The sequence below is a fragment of the Malaclemys terrapin genome, chromosome 5 (assembly GCF_027887155.1).
Source record: "Malaclemys terrapin pileata isolate rMalTer1 chromosome 5, rMalTer1.hap1, whole genome shotgun sequence".
Classification (NCBI taxonomy): Eukaryota; Metazoa; Chordata; order Testudines; family Emydidae; genus Malaclemys; species Malaclemys terrapin.
In genome coordinates, this window is record NC_071509.1 from 130,175,682 (window position 1) to 130,199,694 (window position 24,013).

Genomic DNA, 24,013 nt, shown 5'->3' on the forward strand with positions numbered 1-24,013 from the left:
GGGAGAGGGATTTCAGTAACAATGCCAGATGAGAAAATTTGGTCAACTTCACAGTGGGGCAGAAGTGTTTCAGTGACTGCCTTGTGATATATTAAGAGCAACAGAGGATTCCCAGGTGCTGAGAAACCACGGAGAAGCTATATGATTGCTGAATTTGCTATTTTATTGCACTTGCAATTTTTAGGCCTTTGTATGATGTTTCATACCCCTCTTTCTTTCCTTGAGCCTAAACAGGCTTTGGAATTTCATGTGACTGGGGCATAGCTCGCTCCTCTCTGGGTTTGTCTCGCACACTATGGAGCAGTGCTGCTGAGCCATCCGCTTGATTGTAAATTAAGATAGTGACTTACGGGGATACTTAGAAACACTAAATTAAATGAATCACTCTTGTCATTTCAGTTCATCCAGAACAGCTGCCTTCAAGGCCGTGGATTACTTTAAAAGAACGAGACCAAATTCTGCCCTCAGGTAACTTTTGTGGCCTTTCTCCCTCCTTTTCCGTCAGTGCTTTGCTGACATTTGAAAAACACGTCAAATGTTTGTCCTTAACAGTCTTAAGCATAAGTTTTATGTCTTTAAAATTTGGGTCAGTCTACAAATAACAGCATATTTTTAAACTTTCTACAATTTATTCGATGGCAAAGATCTATTTAGAGTATTGCTAACTGACTGCAATAATCTCTAAATCATACAGAGAATTAAAGTTTAAAAAAAAAGCCGTGAACTGTTTTGGGTGCTTCCCTGTGCCAACAGTGGCCCCCCTCTAGGTGTTTTGTGCCACCGGATGAGAAGAATACCACAGGCTCGCCTGTACTTTTCACTTGGTGCAAAAGCAGTTACCTTCCCAAGGTCAGAGTTCAGTGTCTCCTAGGTGTACAGCCAGTGACTGCCCTGATAAGGCAGATACCGAATTCAGTTTGACTTAAACCAAGGAAACTTTCATGACCGATTCACAGAAATAGTGAAAATCATAAAATAACTGCACACAAATACCACAGGCAACACCTCTAGACTGCTACTGAATGTAGTTCCAGAAGCTCTTGGCTCTGTTTTTGTTTTCCTTTCCTTCTCTCTGCTCCCCTAGTCCTTCAGCTGCAATAGGACAAGCACAGGAATGCCTGGTACTGAAGTTAGTTTGGTGCCCTCTGCTGCTGCTTGTACTGAACTGCAAATATCCACTTCAAGAAAAAAAAAATTAAAAATGGAACAGTGTTCCTTGGCCCAGTACAAGTTCCTCTCTCTCCTCCTTTTTTTCTTAATAAAATTGCTTGTTTTAGAACAAGAATACTTTTTCCTGTTCAAACCGAAATGCATTACTTTAGTGATAACACAATAGGGTTTCAGAGAATGATGTGGCTTCAGAATCACAGTATTGCCCCAATGCCATTAGTGTAGCGAATAATTAAGTCTGCCAGTGATTCTGTTAAGGTTTCTTTTTTTAATAACCGAGGTATAGTTGTAACTCTCCGTAATATGGATGGAACATTGTCAAGTGTTTTCTCCAAAAAGGTTATTCATGACATTTCTGCTATATTTAGCCCTCTGCTGGGCATGCAAACATCAACTTCCTGTGCTGTTTAACTTTTTTTTTAATTAACTAATCTCCTGCCTCCTTAAAGTAGCTAAAGCAATCGATATTAGCTCTCGGCTCAATTAGCAATCGTTTCCGCTATATTCCTTGCTTTTCCCAAACAAAAATCCTGTAGAGACCCTTGGCTCCTCCAGATTCTTGCTGAGTCACTAAAGTGCAAAACAAACCCTAAAATAGGGACCTGATTGACGTGTCGGTTGCATTTACAACTCCCATTGAGGTCAGTGGGAGATGCATGTATGCACCAACCACTGTACTTTATTTTAACAATAGTTGTTTCCAGGTTTCAGTATGCCCAAAATGGGTAATAGTGCAAATGTAGGCTAAGCAACTAAGAACTCTGCGAACAGTTACCTTTTCCACAAACAGATGCATAATTTGCACATGCAAGTGAAAGGTGCTTTTTCCCAGAGTTTAGCCTTGTATGCCCGTTGTTGGCTCAAAGGAGTCCAGTTAATTAAACTCTTGGGGAAAAAACCCAGTGCTCTTATTGAGATATTGACTTACTCTCCAACACAGGGGATGTAAGATACAATAATAGGTATCTTAAGAAAAAATACTATGTTTTATCTATATTCATCAGTAATCCCCTCTTATGTTTCCTCCTAGCTTCATTCACAGTTATGTGTTACAATGAGAAAAAATACTATGTTTTATCTATATTCATCAGTAATCCCCTCTTATGTTTCTTCCTAGCTTCATTCACAGTTATGTGTTACAATGTGTTATGTGATAAATATGCCACCCGGCAGCTATATGGCTACTGCCCGTCCTGGGCATTAAATTGGGAGTATAGAAAAAAGGGAATCATGGAAGAAATCGTGAACTGGGATGCAGATATCATTAGTCTTCAGGTAACAGTAACAATACAACAATTTTTTGGCTTTTATCTGAAAACAGAATACCACCTTTTGGCCAATATTCTGTGCAAAGCATTTTATCCTAACTGTTAGTGGTGAACCTCAAAGTGTTCATTACAGAATGTGTGCATAGTTGCCTTGTTGTAATTTTAAAATGATAGAAAACTAGCTAAACTAATACATAACTTGCATTAGAATTTCTACTTATTATCTATAAGCCTCCTAAATATTTTACTACTTGGGTTGTTGTACATCAACAGGCTTTACTGAGTAAAGGAAGAAATTGTGTTTTAACCAAAAAGCTGTTTTCTCCAATCTCCTGTTGTGACTCCTATCCAGTGTAGCACTTGTGTATATGCTTAACTTCAAGCATGTGAGCAGTCCAGTTGAAATCAAAGGGGACTACACACACGCTTAGAAGTTAAGCCGTGATCCGCTGAATTGGCACATATGTTGCTATCGTGTTGGTAGGAGTTTATCCTAAGCGTTGAGTACAGTTAAGTGGTGCTGGCTTTAAAGATGATCTACTTTTTGTTTTTAAACAAGTTATAGTGTATTATAAGAATAAAAACCATCACCCAGGAGGAAGAGAATAGCTGCTTGAATTAAAAAGCTGACACAAGCTGAGTAGCAGTGGTGTTTGGTGTCCAAGAAAATACATTGTTCTAGAATGGGGAGAACCCTTCAGTAAAAGAGAGCTCACCAAGCCAAACACTAATGGCTGCTGCATACTAAGAATTTGTAACCTAGGAGACTATCCACTTTTTAGCTGTCAAAAAACAACTGGTGTGGTTTCCTGTTGATGTTCAGGACAACTTCTCAAAATACGCCTGCCACTTTTCCTTCTTAAAACGTCCTTTTAATTTTGATTTCCAGGAATCCCAATCTGCTTATCATACATCAGACAACTAGTCTAAAATGTGATATAAAGTTCTGTGTAAGCAACATAAATGTGTGGTTTTGGCAACAAGTTATTTGGCATCTATTGGTTTTGTACATAGAGTGGTGGGAGCATTTACTTATTTTATTAACCTGTCACTGATTTTCTTCATTGTAATGTTAACTGTATTCAATTCCAGGAAGTGGAAACAGAGCAATACTTCACCCTCTTTCTGCCAGCATTAAAAGAGCGTGGGTATGATGGATTTTTTTCTCCAAAGTCACGTGCCAAAATCATGTCTGAGCAGGAGAGAAAGCATGTGGATGGCTGTGCAATATTCTTCAAAACTGAAAAGTAAGGGACAGCTTCACAGATATCTTCTTTTTTTTATAAATGTAAAGAATCAAACCGCAGCCCTGGAAACATTTTTCCTAAAGTCTGAAAAAAATTAATGAAACTGTCAGTTTGCTGCAGTGGGTGGCAACCAAATTAGTATGCTGGAAAGCTAAAAATTGAAATTAATGTGAAGTACATTTTTTTTCATTGTCAAACAACAGCGTTGTGCTTCTGTTAGTGGTGTACGTACAATGGTACCTTTCCATTCACTTTGCAGATTATACACAAAATATTCCCCTCCAAGAAAGGGATATGAACTGAATTAATGGAATAGCTTCACTATATTGATACTAAGTTTCTAAAATCTACATACTATACAGGCAAAGACAGAGATTTTTACATCTAGAGGTTTGTTGCAGGCATAGGCCCACCGTCTGTATTCTGACTATAAAGTGGGTACACTTTGGTAATCTCTGTTTTGTGAAGAGAGCTATAGTTTTGTGCTGTAAATACCAGAAACTGTAGGTTGGGTGGGGAAAGCAGCGCTGTACGCAATCCTTTCCCTCCTTGTACAAAATCTCATGATCATTTGCCAATCTTGCATCAATGAAACTTTATTCTCTCTGATTTACAGTGTGCTGGTGGTTATAACCTGCTGTAATTTAAGGTTATGTGATGCTTCCATTGTAATTCCAATTCATGCCTTTTTGGGTTGAAATGTTCCTCGTTTGGAATGGTTCAGGTAGTTTTGGATAAGGGTTGTCTGTGAGGGATGGATGCACAGAGATACTAAGAACAAATCTCAACACATCTCTACCATAACACTTATAAGAAATCAGAGCCATCATAGAATTGTCTCTCTGACCCTACATGTAGTCAACTTTCCTAGCTATAGTTTAAACAAAACAAACCTCTGAAAATAAATTGCACATATTTTACCTCATCCATTCTTCTTTTTTTCCCTGGCCTTTTTTAGGTTGTATGCTTTTGGGGGCAAGAACAGTCTTTTAGAGTATCTGAGTGTGAGTGAGACAATAGGCCCCTGATCTCATTTGGCGCCTTTGGGAACTATACAGAGAATAATAAATTGGATGTTTATGGTAAACTTTAAAATGTTTCTAATGCAACTGCCTACTTATGGATAATGCTGTGCACATTTGCTGTGTGTTTTGTCTTTACTTTTTACATTGGTGGGTTTTTTTTGTTTTTTGGGTTTTTTTTTTTTTTTTTTTTTTTACAGATTTACATTGGTGCAGAAGCACACAGTGGAGTTTAACCAGGTGGCAATGGCTAACTCTGAAGGATCAGAAGCTATGTTAAACAGAGTGATGACAAAGGACAACATTGGAGTTGCTGTGGTGTTAGAGGTGCACAAAGAATTATTTGGAGCAGGTCAGTATAACCACCACTGCTATCCTATGTATTGATAAATGGGCAGTATTTGTTCAGATTTCTTTTTTTTTATAAGTGAATTGCTCCTCTGTATACCAGTCGTGTAAGATATTACTGCGTATAAGATTCTTGGCCAAATATTTGCAACGGAGCACTGTGCAGTAGACTACTTTGATGAAAGCTCTTGTAAAGTAGGAAATTTCTTGGTCACTCTGAGATTAGATATGACACAAGTTGTTTTGAAAAATATATTTTTATTGTTTCACATCAAGACGTTTTAACAGGAGCGTCAGGCATTTGGTATTCTACTCAAGACTCTCATTCTTCCCTCCTTTGATTTTACTTTACTTTTCCCCAGGCAGGAGTACAGACCTCTCTCCCAATAGCTGTTAGTGCTGTTCAACTTTTCATCCTGATGTCTCTTTCCTCTTCATTTAATCCTTCACGGCGTCTCTGTGGCAGTGCTGATGTTCCTAACTGGTTATCAAACAGTTTTTTAATAAAGGATGATTAATTAGTGAAGTCTCACAAATGTCATTCAAAGAATCACATGACTCTTTTTTTTGTCACCTTCCAATTTTGTGGCCTTTTTTATGTAGCCCTGAAATTAGTAGGCAGTCTCTAATTGCAATACAGGAAGAGTCTTTTAACTTCATCTTCTATCTAGTCTGTAGTCTCCGTTCTTAGGGAAGTAAAAGCCCTAGCTGTACTGTTTCAGCAATAGAACTCTTACTGCATGACCCTAACCAGGAGCTTGGCCTTTTCTTAGCGAACAAATTACTATACCAATAGGCAAGAACCAGTCTGAAAAACTTCTGCGTTCCTATATTAAAACACTGAATGGTGAGGAATTTTAAAGGTGGCTTTCTGTGCTTCAATTTTATTCTATTAAGAGAACCCAAAATTCAGGTGGTTCCCCTCTAGTAGTTGGGGATTGATAATTTTTCAGGGTAGCAGTAGGTCTGACAATTTATCCCGTTGAGGGGGAAGGTGCAAGTTATGATGTTAGCAGTAGGGGTGAGTTGCCAAGGGTACACAATTCCCAAGCAGTGTATTCCATAGACAGTCTGTGCTCTCACAGAAGTGGTGGTATACAACACAGCAGTGGTTATTGCACTGCTAAATAGGTAAGTAATTTTGTCACTGCTGTGGTTGGAGCTTTTATCTGCTGCTGTGAGTAATTCACATAATTGTACCAGTGTTTGGAAGATACAGCATGAATTATAGGTGACACTTAATTTAGTATTTTTTTTTTAGTACCCTTAGAAGGAGTTGTTTTAATTCTCTCAGATTAGACAGTCAGTAGTCTTTCCAGTCACCATTTGCCTCATATATTCAAAAATTCGTATTATGAGACCAGTAACCAAATCAAGTTAATGTGAAACAAAATGTATTGCTAGTGTGGGATACAGCTTTATTTGATTTGTTGCTAGACTTACCTTTTTTTCCAGTTGTGAAAGTAGGAGTATTTCTTTTCTATTTACCTACATTTCTAGCTGATACAGGAGTGGCAGAAATTTTGTGTTATTTGTAACGAGGTGGAATTGAATACATTCACCTAATTGACTTCTTAATAAAAACTTCTTTTAATCCAGGTATGAAGCCGCTTCATGCTGTGGACAAACAGCTGCTTATTGTGGCAAATGCCCACATGCATTGGGACCCTGAATACTCAGATGTAAAACTCATTCAGACTATGATGTTTGTCTCAGAACTGAAAAATGTCCTTGAGAAAGCCTCCATCAGGCCTGGCAGTCCAACAGCAGATCCTAATTCTATCCCTCTGGTGCTGTGCGCGGATCTTAACTCACTGCCCGATTCAGGTATTTAGAAATCGTTCATCACTTTCACTATTGTCTTTGTTCCCTTTTTTGATTTTTATTAGAATGTTTGAGTCCGCCTTCCACCTGACATTTGTCTGGTATGCCAGTATATCCATTATTATTATTATTGTGGAAAGCTTTCTTAATAAAATCCATTTGTGGTTCAAAATTCCCAAACCAGTTAATATAACTCCTCTATTTGAGCAGATATCAAATACTTTTCAGTATGTTGTTAACACTTTAAGTACTGGTCATGTGCAAGATTTGGTAAATATTGAGTATAATAAAAAAAGCATAAAAAGATCTAGGGTTGATGTATTTCAACTCAAGTTTGATGTAGTAGTAGTAATTATTATGTATCAGAAGTGTGGTATGCCTGTTTTAGACTAAGAGCTTGAGGAGTGTTAATATTTAGGAATTCGGAGTTCATGGTTTATTGCACTCTGGGTGAAAAGCTGACAGAATAAAATGAGGGCAGAAACTTGAGATGAATATACTGTAGTACTTCTGATATTTAACTCTGTAATCAAGGAGAAATATACAAGAAAACTTACTTAGTGCTGGCTGCCACTGTACGGTTAATATTCTTACTGTGCTCAGGGTTTTGAAATGGTGATGCTGTCAAAGCTGGCGGTGAGTCCTTTCATTATATAGATGCACTCAGGAAATCAGACCTCACTAAAGGAGACTTAAAAAAGAGAACACACACACACACTCTCTCTCTCTCTCTCTCATTTGGAGACCATGATCTTTCAACGTGGTTCTTAACCTAAGGCAGGGTAGGCAACCTATGGCATGCGTGCCAAAGGCGGCACGCGAGCTGATATTCAGTGGCACTCACACTGTCTGGGTCCTGGCCACCGGTCCGGGGGGACTCTGCATTTTAATTTTATTTTAAATGAAGCTTCTTAGACATTTTAAAAACCTTATTTACTTTACATACAACAATAGTTTACTTATATATTATAGACGTGTAGAAAGACCTTCTAAAAATGTATGACTGGCACGCAAAACCTTAAACCTTCATTAGAATAAATGAAGACTCGGCACACCACTTCTAAAATGTTGCCAACCCCTGACCTAAAGTATTTAAATACTGTGCATGTTGTGTTTCAATAATTAATTAAAACTAATCGCATCTTTGTTTTGCAAACAGGTGTTGTGGAGTACTTAAGCAATGGCATAGTAGCTGACAACCATAAGGACTTCAAAGAGCTGCGTTACAATGAGTGTCTCATGAACTTCAGTGGCAGTGGAAAAAATGGGGCTTCTGAAGGAAGAATCACGCATGGCTTCCAGCTCAAGAGTGCTTATGAAAACAACTTGATGCCTTACACCAATTACACCTTTGATTTCAAAGTAAGGGGTGATCTACTGAATTTAATTTCTCTTGGACTGAAATTTACCGTGAGAATTACCAGGCTGGATCAGATCCAAGGTCCATCTAGTCCTCTGTCCTGTCTGTGAGAGTGGCCAGCATTAGATGCTTCAGAGGAAGGTGTAGGAATCTTGTAGTAGGCAGATGTGGAATAATCTGCCCCTCCAGCATTAGGTATTATCCTAATCTCAAATACTTAAAGGTGGGCTTAATCCGTGAAGCTTGAGTCTAAATACTCCTTCCAGAATTCTGGATGTTCTTGTTATCCATATAAATGTCCAATCTCTTCCTGAATCAAGCCAAGTTACTGACTTCAATGACATTCTGTGGGCAGTTAGTTTCAGAGTCTAATTACATGTTGTGTGAAAAAGTACTTTATTTTACAGGCTTTGAATTTGCTACCTTTTAATTTAATTGAAAGTTTGCTTGCTCTTGTGTTATGAGACACAGTTTGCTCCAGCATCTCTTATTCTGACAGCTCAATCTCTGCGAGCACTTCATTTTTATGACCAACAAAGAGTGGGTTTGGAACAGGTATCTCACCAACACCTTTGGTGGTGAACACTGATACAAATAAATCATTTTAGCTTCTCACTGATTTCCATATCTTAATTGCACTCTCTAATCTGGTGTTCCAGCAACCTTCAATTTGTTTCACAGGCTTCCTGCTTCTGATATTTTTACAGAATTTCTTGTTGTTATTACCTTTTATCTATTTGCTCTTTGAATTCCATCTAATCCCTCTGAATTTCCTTCTTGCCTATTGCCTACTGTAGTTATGCTTCTTGTAATCCTTTACTAGGTGTAGGTTTCCAAATTTTGAAGGACATCAGTTTGTCTTGAATAATCTCTTGGACCTTGCTATCGAGTCATACTGGCTTACCACTCACCTTTCTGCTTCTCTTCTTGTTCAGCACCGCATGTGTGCCTTTTGAGACTGTTCTGTCCTTATGTAACATCCAGGACAAATCTAAGGATTTTGTTTTCTTTACTTTTGATTTTGTAGCTTTTTTGACTGGTCCCTTCATTTTATTGCCTTCTCTCTTTTCTAAAGTTTAGTGTCACTGTGTTTGTTTGCTTTTTGGTACCATCCTTCCCCTTAGATTGTTGAATTTAAGTATATTATGGTCACTATTATTTGGAGGCTCAGCTATTACTACTTGAATTGACTTATTTTGTGAGATGTTCAGGTAACTCGATTAAGAAACAGTACAACGAGGATGGAGGGAGAGTACATTTCTAGAGGATTGAAAAAATTGCTTCTGAACGTGCATAGTTGGCATCTAAGGGCTTGTCTACATTACCCGCTGGATCGACAGGTAGCGATCGATCCAGCAGGGATCAATTTATCACGTCAAGACTAGCGCTTTCCCATCGACTCTGGTACCCCACCAGGGCGAGAGGCACAGGCGGAGTCGACGGGAGAGCGTCAGCCGCTGACTTACCGCAGTGAAGACACTGTGGTGAGCAGATCTAAGTACGTCGACTTCAGCTACCTGAATAACATAGCTGAAGTTGCGTAACTTAGATCTTTCCCCCCTCCTCACCCTCCACAGTGTAGACCAGACCTAAGATTTTGACAATAACTTAAGCTCCATATCTTTGTGATGAGGAAGATGGAATAGTTCCTCTACCCAGCCTCATGGGTGCAGGGATTAAGGCGGTTGTATTAGCTGGTGGTTTGACTATGTCCGCTATGAATGGCGAAGGGCTTTCCCCAAAAAACTGCCTTATTAAGGACAGGAAAAACTTCTTCAGGATGTCTAGTCAGTGTTTGCTCCATTTTGCAATAGTCTGGAAATTCTAAGCTCATGTAAAAAACTTCAAATTGAGTTACTTCATCTTATCAATAACTTTGCAAAGTTAGTCATCAAAATGTAGCCAAGTGTGCTTCCACCCTGTTAATGCAGCCTTCAGAAAACTGTCTCCAGCCAAACAGTAGCAACCACAAAAAGGGAAATGTGTCCGTTCACGTCCAGTGAGGAACTATTTAAATACTAAAATTATGCACAGACAATATATTTTAAAGTAAATTAAATGTAAAATACGTTCATTGACTGGTAATGCACAGTTAAAATAAAAAAGTAAAGATATTTAGAAAGACAGCACTAATCTGGCCACATGAATTGTAAAAACATGCTTTTAACATCAAGGAGTGGGAGCTAGCAAGTGTGTACAGCTGTGCCAAATACATTTTAGGAAAATGTTAAACTATAACTTGTGACTTGTCCTCGTTTTAACAGAATGTTTCTCTCTCCTTTTAGGGTGTGATTGACTACATTTTCTATTCCAACACTCATATGAACGTGCTTGGTGTCCTGGGGCCTTTAGATCCTCAGTGGCTGGTTGAGAACAACATCACTGGGTGTCCACACCCTCACATCCCTTCAGACCACTTCTCACTGTTAACACAGCTCGAACTCCATCCTCCGCTCCTGCCTCTTGTCAACGGTGTACACTTACCTAACAGGAGGTAGTGGAGCCCTGCCCCTTTGAGGGCTGGGACCTGTTGTTATGGACCTGTACAGTTGTAAATCAAAATATGTAGGAGTGAAGTATGGCCAACCTTAAGCTGCTTCTTCAAGCTCCTTTCATTGTGTGTTTTGATATGAGATTTTGCACATTTTGGTGCATGTTGGTATCATTTGGCACTAGGGCTGGAACCAAAGTATTATTCCCTTTCCAGGATTTTAATTTAATTTTTAAACTGGTAAGCTTATTGTTTCATTAGGAAGCTGTGTTTATAAAATGGGCAAATCAGATTCACAACTTGCATCGTAATCTATTCAAAATTAATGCTTTCTTTCAAATCACAGCACAACAAACCCTCCTTTTTTTAAAAGAAAAATAAACTGATAAATACAACACTTCAATCTGTTTCAGTTGTAAGGGAGAATAATTAGAAATACTATTTTACTGAACTCAAAATGGAGATCTGGGTTCTGCATCCAAAATTAATTTTGCACATTAGCAAAGCACTTAATATTTAACTGTAAATTATTAACAGTATAACCCTCCCCCCACATCTAGCGAATACTGGAAAACCAAAAATGGTTGCATACACATATTGAAGGGCTAAATCATCTCCTGGTGCAACTCCATTGACTACAATGGAATTATGCCATCAGAGGATTTGGACCTGAGCATTTAATGCCACAGAGAACTCTTGGTTGGCAGACAACATGGTGGTAACTTTCTTGGAGCTCTTTTTTTGGTTAAGAAATTCAGGAATTTGAACGGATGGTCTGTTTTGAGAGGTCTAACAGGGAAATCTCCCTACTTTGACAAACCATGATGGGAAACTTCTGCAATGAAGGTTGGGAACAGGATTTTGAAGCATAAAATTAAGAAATTGCACTCAAAATATCAGCTGCAAGTTTTCTTATTGGTGAGTTCTGGAAGAGCAAATACGTTCCAACTCAAATCTATAGGTTCCCGTTTCTAATGTTCAATTGCAAAAATGATCAACTTTGGATTGGAGGTACTGGTTAAGCTAAGGTACAGGAAAAAAAACCCTCTGGAAATGATCTTACTTCTATCTCCAAAGTGAAGGTTAAATAGCTGTCTAGGTGCTTTTTTGTGTGTGTGTGTGGGGGGGGGGAGTGGTAGCCATAATCATTCCTTGGATTATTTTTTCCTGACCCTAGTTGCCAAATAGCCATCGTATGCTTTTAATACTTTGTTTTTGTTTTCAGTCCAGGTTGAATTAAAAAGCTGCTGGTTCATTCCCAACTGTTAACGCTCTTTAGCTGTGTTGGAAATCTTCCTTTTTACGCTCTAAGGGGCCAGTTCAAAACGTTGTGCCTCAAGAGGCAGTAAACATAATGCAATTTTCTGAAAGAAATTGGTTGGCTGCTTAATGTTTAAAAAAATATATATATGGCACCGTAATAGGAAAAGGTTGTGTCTGTGTTTTTAAGTTTTTCTTTATTCTGCTTTTTTGCTGCTATAAGATTTTCTTGAATTTATATTTTAAACTTTTCATGCACTTTACTGTTTCTAGTCTCAAAATGTGATATTTTTAATAAAAAAGAATTTTTCCATTTATGTGAATGAAATTTTTAAACAGATAAATAGCCTATATTTATGTCTCATTCATAGATTTAAAAAGGGTCACCTTTAAATTGTTAAATTAGTTTTAAATACTAAGGAGCAATCTTCTGCCTTGCAAAACTAATACTTTTGCCTGTTCCACCATTCTTTAATTATACATTTCCTTCCTCATTGTTTTCATAGAAAATCAGGCTCTAGTAGAAAATGTTTCCTGTATTTGTTTGGGGGTGGGATGGGATGCAGCAGTTGGTTCAATGAAACCACATCTCCCTTTCCAAAGTGCCTTGGAATGGAGGCATCACCCGTCATCCAATATAAAATTGGAAGTTATTGTAGTTGAGTGAAATTTAATATAAATAAAAAATGTTGTGCAGCACAAGAAAACCCAACCAACCAATAAACAAAAAACAAAAACCCTTTTAAAGATTTTCCTCTAGGTGCAGGTATCTCTTTTTATATACCTCAAGTGTTCAAGGCCTAGGCGTGCATATAAATTGAAAAAATAAGTAGCATATAGTACTGGAAAGTAGAATAGCATGAAAAACTTAATTTTGTGGACATTACCTTTTTGTAATCAGCTACTGTATTCTTTTTGTGTTTGTTTTTCTTTTGGAGGGGTGGGTTCTCTGCTCTGGAGATATGCACTAACAAACCATTTTCCTCCTTTCATACACGCATGTTAACTAGCAATGTGAGCAATATTTCCTACCATACTTCACTCCCAATATTTTTGAGATGTTTGTATAAAATGGAATTTAAAGTTCACCTATGATTGTATATGAACTGCAGAGGAGCCTGTTTATAAATAAATTTAAAAAAAAAACCACAATCTTTTGTAGTGTTGGGGGAAAATAAAAAAATTGGGCAACAGAAACAGCTTAAGTTTTATTTTCTTCTGATTCATAATTAATTTGAGGCACTCTGTTGCAGGAAGGTGTTTAATTGGGTTTTCTCTGCTTCAAAATGCATTCTTCAGAATGTCCATTATCCTGTTACTTAAAAAAAAAAATGTAATTGACATTGCACAAAAACTTTTATGTTGAAATGGGTATTGTTTGTGTTAGTTGGCCCACATACCTGAGGATGTTCATCCTAATTTCATGTGTGTGGTTCTCTCCTTCCCCCCCCACTCTCCCGCTGTGTTGCCTTTTTTTTTAACAGAAGGGGCAGTATCTGTATTGAGCTTCCATTTCCGATGATCAGAAATGCTGCTGTCCTTAGTGTTTTTGTTTAAAATACAGAAAATCTGGAACTCTGTCAATAATAAACTTAAGATGAATGACACCTTTAGATAAAAAACATGCATGCGCATTATCCAAATGTCGATATACATTACCATATGTGTCTAGAGTGGAAACTCATGGCTTTAAGTAGAAAACCTACACATTCGAAGTCTAGCTTTTCCGCAGTTGTGATTCTTCTGATTGCGAAAACTGAAAACTCAGTACTCTATAAGGTAGAGGGGTGTGTGTGTGTGTGTGTGTGTTTGTTTTGGGAGGGGGAACAGGCAGGGAAGAGGAATCTGGGAAAGTGATATCACTAATTTCACAATAGATAAATGTACAACAATACACACAATTATTCTCTCCATCACTGATGCTTGTCTCATAGCTTTACACATTGGGAACACTGCAGCAGCCTCAGGACTGGTCACAGGAAAAAAAGTTCAAATTCACATACTGCTCCTTGCTTAGTTGGTTTTGTTTTAAAAATATTGTGCCTGGTGTCAACTTTTAAGCAACAGCACTGCCTAAAGGAAGCAGAGGAAAAAAAATCGAACACCGTTCTACAGGCAACTTTTTAAAATTCGATATGGTAAATCTGTTAGATATGAGGTTTTGTGTGTATATAAAAAAATTTTGTACAATGTAGCTGAATATTTTTGTTTCATTATTTTGATGTAAGGAGTGTGAACATTTTGTGTACCACACGTTGAAGTCAGGTATGGCACAATGGGTTCTGAGACCAGCTTTTCTTCCCATTTGCCTTGTTCAAAGCTTTTTTTTTTTTTTCTTTCTTTCTGTTTCTAGCATTCATCAAGAAAATACTTCATTTTACCAATAAGCGTACTATGTGTTTGAAGCCACTCTTATTTCTAGTCGGCAGAAATATAAAACCCTTTTTCTTGTTGGTTCCGACTACTCCTTGTTATTCTATGTTTATAAACCGTAGCCAAAATCTTCAGTCCCTTAAAATCTTCAAAAGCACCTACCCCAGGGTTGGCCTAACTCTGTTCCCAGGATTTCACCATTGACTTCAATGGGGACGGAGTCAGGCCAATGCTGAGAAAGTCTGGAAAATCTCCCATCCTGGGTGGTTTTGAGTGAGGCTCCTCTCTGCAGGGTCATAGCCAGATGCCGGAATTACAGTGGCCTGTTTTTCCAAGGTGCTGAGCAACTGCAGCTCCCATTTACTTCACACTTTCTGAAAATGCAGGCCAGTTACATTTTGGTGTCTGAACATTGATTTTAGGAGCTTAACTTTCAGCACCTCGTTCTGAAGTCTTTGACCTAAATCACAAGGGAGTAAATAAAAAGATGATATTAAAGGCTCATATCACTTGATTCCACGGGGACTAAGTTTGGTGAGGGGATCACAGGTATGGAGTATAGAGAGGAGACAAGCTATAAAAGTTGGTTTAAATTCAAGGTTACTCTGTTTTGGTCGCACGTAATGTATGAGGGAAATATGCTGGGTAACTTTGGGCATTTACATCCGTTCAAAGATTTCTTAAATCACTAGTGCATTAGTAATACTCTTTCCATAATCTATTAAACTGAGACGAGGAAGGTGTGGGCAGTTAATATCAAAGATCAGATTTAAACCCAGCAACTGAAGTGACTACATTTCTGTTATAATTCTTGGCTTTTGGCATCAAAACTTGGTTTGGCAAGATACTTGGCATACAAGATTTAGTAGTGGAAGGGGTTTTTTAAATACTAATTATCAAACAATATTGATTAGATTGCTATTTAAATATCACAAAGGATTAGTTTGATATAGCCTCGAATTCATATAAATTTAAAAAGGAAGTTGTAATAGTCATTAATCTTCAAATAAATGTTTTTTTAATGGCTTGAGTATTGTACAGATTTACATGGTTAATCTAGTATCAGTTATTCTGTACTGCCATGTAGATATTCTTTATTTACAAAAATCTAACTTCACAAAAACAAGGGAATGTTACATTTTAAGATTACATTCTGGAATGACACTTCATCTTCTATATATGAACATATGTACTTGGAGCATGTCTCACTGTTAGGAGATGTCTAAGCATGACTAAGTGAGGAAAGTGATGTGTCCTGCTTGTGTTGAAGTTTAAATTGCCTTACTCTTTTGAGTTTCAGTGCTCTCTCTATTATTTTTGTGATTTGATCCTCTGAAGTTTTAATACACTAGAAAACTCTCCTAGAAGTGTGTGAATGACTCAATAGACTATACAGTATTTGTGTAAATATACATTTAGGAACCTGAGTGGTCCATCAAGTACTTGATCTGTTTGATCAGTCTGCAGTAGGAAGCCATTAAGCTAAAATCAATCCTTTTAAAAACATGGAGCCAGACAGCATAGTTTGCGAGACTGGTAATGGGATAGCGAGCTGTTTACCTGGATTACCATTTCAGCTGTGATTGCTTTTACACAATATTCATAAATTGAGTTGCCTGCTAGGAGGAGAAGTGACACCAAGGGAGACATGCTGGCCCCACTGAAGTCAATGGGAGTTTTGACATTGACTTCAGTAGGGGAAGGATTTCACAGCAATTGTCCAGGTTATAAAACCCCCACCCTTGCTAAAAATTTAACATCTGGATTGATCGTCTGAAATATTAATGGCTGAATACATGCAACAATTGGATTACTTCCTCTTTCCTGTAGAGGTGGTCTGTCCAGAACATCATTGAGACGTCTTGGCAGAGCAACATAGGGAAGCTTTAATCGCCACTACTTGTACAGATGACTCAATTTGTTGGTACCGGAGAGAGGGGACGTTAAAGGGATTATTAAAAAGAGCTGAATAAGTTAGCTGAACACTGGCAACAGTGAAAAGTGCACTGTTACGGTCTGGGTCTGCTAAATTCATAATGTGAAAGTCATTCCATGTTAGATATGTAAATATTTTGCAAGAATACAGTAAAAAAAAAAAATCAGTAAAAAGTTTTCTATATTAACAGCTTTAAAAAACCCAAAATGTTTCTGGAGTCTTTATGCCAAGTGTCAGCATAGAAATAACTTTCATAAGTTTATAAACACTTTACAATGAGTTTTACATATGTACCCCAAGCACTGTTATAACTGATTGGTGGGGATATTAAAATGCTGAACTCTAAACTGGTGCATCTTCATCCTGTGTAGCAGTGAGGACATTTTGTACTGATATTTACCAGACTTTATTTACATTCAAAATCACTGGGAGAAAAAATGATAAAAGTTGAGGACGTTGTCTTTGAAAGTGATTAGAAAAGTGACTAACATCTTAGCTAATCTTAAAACATGATATACAAAGTAAGCTTGGCTGGATTGGTTTGGCTGGAAGATAAAATACTTCAGGGACAGCTGTTCTTGATGTAGATTCTAAAGTAAGTGTGAAGTTGGGGAAATACAATTGTATTTTAATACAATGTATTTGAACAATTTTGATGGCAAAACATGCCAAGTGATATGACTCTTTTCAGCATAGTACAGTGTGTTTAGCTTGCAAAGTCCTTCACTGTTTTAGTAATGAGAGGTGGAGCGATTCTGATATTACTTGGCCTCATCCTTTTGTTAAACTGTTTCCAAGAGTAAGACATTTACTAAGTTCTTCTTCGTCTCCGTATTTCTTTTTGTTTTAAAGCAAAGAATCATGGTGGCTCTCTTTACAAGTGACATTGTTAATCTTATTTTGGCTTTGTTTTCCATTTTTAATTATTGTGTAGTATGGTTTTTCCAAGCAATTAAAGTGTTGTGTGCACCATGTTATCAAAATTTGCCTGTAATTCACTCAACTCATAAGTTTGACTGGATCAGTGGTGATATAAGCGCAGGCTTTGGTTTTATTGTTTGTTTTGTTTTTGTTTTTTGTTTTGAAAATTAGACAATGTGAGTATAATGCCCCTAGGTACATGAACTCTGAAACTGCGCTGTCATTTTTCTGTACAAATCTGTTAAAATACAGTTTTCCCATTTGATGAAAATTCGAACTAAGCAAACTTTTCCCGAATCCTGACTCAGCTCTGCGTTTGAACAGCTACATTATTGCACATAGGAAACGCGAATTAAGTGCCAATCCTGCTCCTGTTGAGGTCTTATTTGAGTTTTGCCTTGACTGCAATGGGAACCAGGTCAGGCTCACAGTCTGCATTGAATGCATATTTCTTAAACACCAGCTTCTAGGAGTGCGGGGGTGCACTTTTGAGATTCTGTACAGTTGTCCTAATGCAACAAATTCTTGGATTTTGGAAAAGTTTTCATAAATGCACCACTGGATTCTGGTTTTTCTCCTTTCTGGTAATACACCGAGTCATAGGTTAAATGAGCCTCTTGCCTCAAATATAACCTGCTTAACCATATAAGCTTAAATAAGTGCCAACTGAGGGAATCTGTAGGGGGATTTGCTTTACTGTGAATCCTGCCAATTACATTTTCATAAGAAAAATATTCTCCTCTAATCTTTAAATTTTGCAAACATTGTTTCATACACCGTTCAGGTGTCTCATTGAAACTACATGGGGGTGTATACATATCTTCATCTAATGGTTGAAAAGCAAAGCAGTTGATTTTTAGACCTGAGCAAAAAAGCTTATTCAACTTTTCGCACAAAATAATTGTAAAACTATTGACCTTCCTCCAAAACAATCAGTTCGTTCTCTCCATATTTAAGTAATTTTTAAAAATGCAAATGATTTTTTTATTTAAAAAAAAGTTTTTCTTTAAAAGAAACAAAGTGCCATGCTTCAACTGACTTCACTGAACCAGTCCATTGAATTCCATGTCATTCATAATTCTACTTTTTATCGTGAGACTGTCAGACAGAAATCACCAGCTCTGTTTTGTTCATTAGTTTACCATCCAATGAGGTGGGAACTCTTAATTACACAGCTCAGTTGAGGTATTTTGTGCAATATATACTGTACAACATGTATGTGCAAAAGATAGAGGTTTTACTTTTACAAAAAAAAAGTGAATACAAAATGAAGACAGTAACTGTACTAAGCAGTCTTGCCTTTTTAATCTTATGGCAGCTCAGAAGGGAGGTGCTGAAAACCTTGAACTATTGTTGTCAAATCAGATGACAAAATACTTTCTTTTTCTTCAGTTACAGAAATTGGGTACTGATCACACATGATGTGTATAGGGCTAAATATCTGCTTGTTTGTTTCTTTGCACCTGTGTACTTTTATTTCCCTCTGTAGGCAATAAACGGCCATTTTGCAACTGCATTTTCTGTCCTGTTTTTGTTTCTACTCTTGAGCATTGTTGTATATATCACAAAAGTAGTTGGGAGGGCGAGGAGCTGGATGTTGGCACATGGCCCTTACTGTTGCTACTTTCTGCTCCGCATCAAATTGTACATCTCGATGTTTACAATTAAGTGGCTGCTTCTGGACACGCTGTGGGTGGGGAGGAGAGACTGCCTGGATAACGGAGTCCGATCCAAAACCTGTTGAAGTCCGTGAGAGTTTCTCCATTTAATTCCGTGGGTTTTGGACTGTTCTATGCTTTATGAGAGATAAGAGGTGTAATTATGTGACTGTCTAGTATCTAATAATCAGGTTTTAATACAAAAGCCACATCCAGTTCTTGCATGTGTAAAGGTTAACCATTAAAGGTTCTGCAAGTTCTTGAGTATGTGTGCGAGTGAATGATTAGCCCTGGAATTGGGATTTACTAGTTATTTCTATTGAAACACAGAGGATGAGCATCCGGCTCAGTCCCTTTGTAGCTGGTTTGGCTGTATGGTGCTGACAGGGTAAAATACTGAACTAACACACACGAGTGTTACAGAGTGACACAAGCAGATATTACCATGATGCACATGTGCAGTAGATCGGCAAAGGTGCCATTTTTTAAAGTGCGCCAAGACACTTGCTAGGCTACAGCGGCTCACTACCAAGTGCAAGTCTTCAGTTTATCTTCCTTCGGTCAAGAAATCCTGTTTCTTGGTGCTAAAAGGTGAAGTGTGTCCCTCCCCTTTCCACTGTGAAGAGTACCAATTCACTACACTGCTTCTGTCCAGCATGTGTACATCAGAAGCTAAGAGTCGGAAGTATCTCTTGTTACTGTTCTGTAGAGCCCGTTCACAGTGCTAGAGGGAAGGGTGGCTTATTGTCGTCAACAGTGATGCCATTGTGCGAGCAGTGGCAACGTTTTTTAAGCTCACTGATACAGGTTCAGTGCTTGTGGAAGTTCACGGGGTCTAGAAGCAGTAGCACCCACCAGCACAAGCGTTTTGACTATTTGTATTACAGTATATCCTCGGGGCCCGTACTGAGATCAGCGGTATATGCACTGTGGCACATGCACATGGAGATGGACTGTTTCTTCTGCTTAGACTGCAAGCTGTGGAGGGCAGTATGGTCCTCGTTTAGACTACTGGATGAATGGAGGCGCAGGGAATGAGTGACTTTTCCCAGATGTCACAGAGAGCCTGGAGTCCCAGTCCAGTGCTTGAACTTTCTGGCCTTGGCCTGTAACTAGATAGTAGACTTTTTATAAATGCATTCTTCTGATTGCTGCTGGCTTTTCCTGCTTCATTTTTGACCCAGCAGTCACCTTGTGATAGCCTGCCTGTTCGAGAGATTAGCTATTAATGTGGTGGCTAAGGAGTCCCAGGAGAGCAAACGGTACTATTTAAAGTCCAATGTCAATGCAACTTTTAACATGGTGACATTTTTTTTTTTTAGGGTCTGACGTCTCACAACCTGCTGGGACCAGAGTCCCAACTTTCCAGTGATATCAAGCATTTGTTTCTCAACTGGATGGCTCATGTGGTATCAGACCTTGTGTTATGCTTATAAGAAGCACACGGGATTTTTTTCAGGGGAAAAGACAATACGCCGCATTTATTGGAAATACAACAATTAGCATCTGCACTCAATCAGACCCACACACACTGTCCTGCCAGTCGATGTTATAGTTACCAGGCTAGAGTCTGGATCAATCTAGTGGCCAGCTAGGTTGAGCACGGGTAGTTAGGAGCCAGGTTCTGTCGGTCACAACACAATGCTCCGGGGAAGTCTTGGCAGGATGAACCCAAAGTTTCATAGCAAGGCACCCTGTTAATATACTGATTTTCCTTCACTGGGACCAATGAGTTTTGCACCGTCATGCTGTAATCAATTGTTATTTGACGAGTGCTTGTTTTTTTTAAATTGTCCTTCTCATCCTTTATCTTGTTCTTTCATCAAGTCTCTCAGGGAGTTACCCCATGCTGGTTTTGATCACAGCTATCTTGTCCCCATTGATAGGTGCCTGTCTCATTTTTTAGAGTCGTCAAATCTGCCCTCTTCTGACATTTCCATAGGGGCGTGTTGTAATCTTCTGGCGCCCTTGCGTCTGTCTTCGGTTCCTCCCTAGAACATCTGGTTCAATGATGGCCTTCACACTTATTTCTTAACACATTCATCATTCACACACAAAACAGAATTGATTTACACAGAACAATTTGAACAGGAACATCAAGTTGCAATGCAAAAGAAAAACAATCATGGCATTCTTTTGCTTATTTTAAAGTGCTAAACCTACAACAAAGTGGTGACCCTAAAAGGTTTGTTACTGCCTTGAAATCAGCCCAGACACAGATTTTGGCTGATGCATCTTTACAAATGCCCATTAGGCCATTCCTTTCTGCTATTCAAAAAGGGTGGCTGACAGGATATGATCAAATCATACACTAATACATGCTACATTATTATTCTTTATCCTTTTATTCTAAATTATATAAAATACAAACATAAAATCCTACTACTACACTTGGAGTAGTCAGATTGTTCTGCCTCGTATTCCTCTTTGGCATTTTTCCAGGACTGAATACAGCAAATCCTGCACTCTCCCTAGGGAAGGAAAGTTTTGCTGGCCTTAAGGGATGGAGAGCAAGAAAGGATTAATTAGGAAGTCCCCTTTGATGTGGTGTCAACAGATGGAATACATTATGATTACCCCTATTAGACAAAGCTATGGTGAAAACTTCTCTCGGAGATTGGGAGGAATGTTCCTTTGATGGGGGAAGTAAAACAAAAGCAAGCACGTATTGGCAAAAGCCTTGGTAATTATAGGTCTCAGTAATATGGTTCCCCTCGTTATGAAACACACTCAAAAATATTGAAATATTTGTATTGGTTTCAGGGCTACACAATCAGCTTTGTGGCTTCATTCTGTGTATCAAAGGGAGATGGAATTCCTCTCTCGTGACCAAATGGAACTGCGATTTCCGCTCAAACCTCATTTCCAAAGGCATTTGTTAACTGAGGTATTTTTGTTGGTAGTGAGGGCCACAGATCTGCAACATCAGGTCTCTGCTCTATGCAGCGTGGAGGCAGAGCAGACTTGTCAATCAGTGGAGAAGTGGCTCCACCTCTGAGAAACCTGTGAATTTTTTCATCTGCCTCCTCTGCTGTAGGTTGCAGCCCAGCTCCTCCCTGCTTCGGAGCAGAGTTTGTTTTGTTTTAAAAAGCTAACTTCAATTGGCTTCAAGTCTCCAAATTCCCGGGGTCTGCCGCTGTTGGCAGAAGGAATTCCCTATTTCCCATGGTCAGTCGGACTCTCCATGTTCCCTACTCACCCACACAGATTACAGCGTGGTGGTGAAGGCTACAACAAGAGGGAAAGCCAGACACCGTGTTTCCCACACCTGCCCTACTGATTGAGTGCCTGCACGGAGATCGTATTCTGCGCCTATGCTGCAGAGACCCAGGGCCTTCTCAAGTGCTCAGACTGGGCCTGGGTTTCCTGCAACCTTCCTCACTAAAGTGGGAAAGCTCCCAGGAAACACTGGCCGCACCTCAGCAGCAAAATCTCTCAGGCCTGGCACAGATGATGGCTCCCTCCCCTTCCTACCCCGGTGCAGGGAGAGTGTATGTTGAAGGACAACATCACCGGCCCAGAGAAGTTTCCTACCCAGCCACCGGAGTCCATGCCTCAGCCACCGTTATTGACAATGGAGTAGCTGCCCAGCTCCTGTAGGACAGGTATTGTGGTGTCAGGGAGCTACAGACCAAGGACAGTTTGGTAAGGGGCCCCTGGCCTAACCCTGCCCTCTATTCCACAGCACTTCCTAGTGCTGGCTCAGGGCTACTCCCTACCAGCCATGTCAGCCCAGCTGTCTCCCAGCGCAGCAAGCGGGCCAAGAACTCCTTTTTAAACCTCCAGGGTTGGAGGCTGGTGCCCCCAGGTGGGGTCAGCCTATGTCCAGACCACATCCAAAATCCCCCTCGAACAAATCATGCGTCTCTGAGAAGCTCCCTTCTGGACTCAGTCCATTGCAAAGCTCCAGTATGAGCTCCTTCTTTCTCAGGGCAAGAAAGCTGCTTGTAAGAGGTAATCACGAGGGCCTTCTCTTCTCCGCTGGACTCTGTCTGAAATTTCCCTCTCTCCACCTGAGGAGGAGGATCAAGGGCTGCTTAGGAAAAAGGCCTTTCTCAAGGTATGTGTACAGAGCCAGCAGCAGCAAGTCTCCCAGCCCGGCCTGACAGACTCGGGCTAGCAGGGCTCACGCTAGCGCTCTGAAAATAGCTGTGTAGGCCGCGCTTTGAAGTTGCAGCTCAGGCTGGAGCTGTGGCTCTGAAGTGTCTGGGCTTTCTACCCAGCTATTTTTAGAGCACTGGTGTGGTGAGCCCTGCTGGTCTGAGTCTGCGGAGGAGAAGCTTGCTCCCATGAGCTGATGTACCAGATGTTCAGACACCTCTCTAGTTGCCTCAGCAAAAAAATACAAACAGGCTCTGGACCTGCCCCCTTCCTACCTATCATCATACTTTGAAATGGATGAAAAGAGAAGAGCAAGGCCCTGGTTGACAAAGAGCAGAACCCTGGGGGTGAAGGAAAAGAGCCCCCGGATCCCTTCATCGTGAGAGGTGCAAAGTGTTTCCCACCAGCAGGATAAATCCCAATACTCCTCTTTGAGGAGGGTCAGTTTTCAGATTCTGACCCAGGTCAGGAGGAGGAGGAAGAGGAAGATGACTTTCAGTGAGACTTTTGGTAATAAGTCATGTTTGGAAAACTTTACCCATGATAAATTTCTAGGATTAAGAGTCCATTGTGTATAGGAAAATGTATCCGTGACTTACGTGAAAGCTTTCTAAATCACTTCTAAAAATGGATCTTGGCCTTTTTTTTTTTTTTTTTTTTTTTTTTTTAATTTAACCCAAGTGAGTTAGGAACTCAGGTGCCACACTACCTCCTAGGAGAGATTGCTTTTCTGATACTTAGTGTGTTTGTAGAACCAGTGAGCTCCATGCCTTTATATTAAGTGAATGTGGGCATGGTGGTATTTGGTCAGCAGATATTTCTCTCTGTTCTTCCCCCGTATGTATCCAGATAAAGCTTTGCTGAGGAAGCTACGTCGAACACTTTTTGATATGCTTTAGAAAAGCCCTGTAGAAAGTTGTTCTCGAAAGAACTCTCTCAACAGACCTGCATTTCTCATGATTGTTTATCAGTAGGATTGAAATGGGACGGGCCTTTTGGGGCTCATTCAATCTCTCACGGCCTCTTGTTTGGAA

General features: G+C 39.3%; 1 protein-coding gene across 1 annotated transcript in view; it reads left to right on the forward strand.

Annotated features, from left to right (window-relative positions):
• The window catches only part of CNOT6L (CCR4-NOT transcription complex subunit 6 like), a 64,724-nt gene extending 45,988 nt beyond the window's left edge, over positions 1–18,736 (forward strand). The window contains exons 6-12 of the mRNA XM_054029326.1: positions 400–468; positions 2,288–2,445; positions 3,531–3,685; positions 4,908–5,059; positions 6,655–6,882; positions 8,039–8,241; positions 10,525–18,736. Coding sequence (XP_053885301.1) covers positions 400–468; positions 2,288–2,445; positions 3,531–3,685; positions 4,908–5,059; positions 6,655–6,882; positions 8,039–8,241; positions 10,525–10,737 — 1,178 coding nt within the window. The 3' untranslated portion in view covers positions 10,738–18,736. The remainder of the gene's footprint in view (positions 1–399; positions 469–2,287; positions 2,446–3,530; positions 3,686–4,907; positions 5,060–6,654; positions 6,883–8,038; positions 8,242–10,524) is intronic.
• Positions 18,737–24,013: the final 5,277 nt, after the last annotated feature.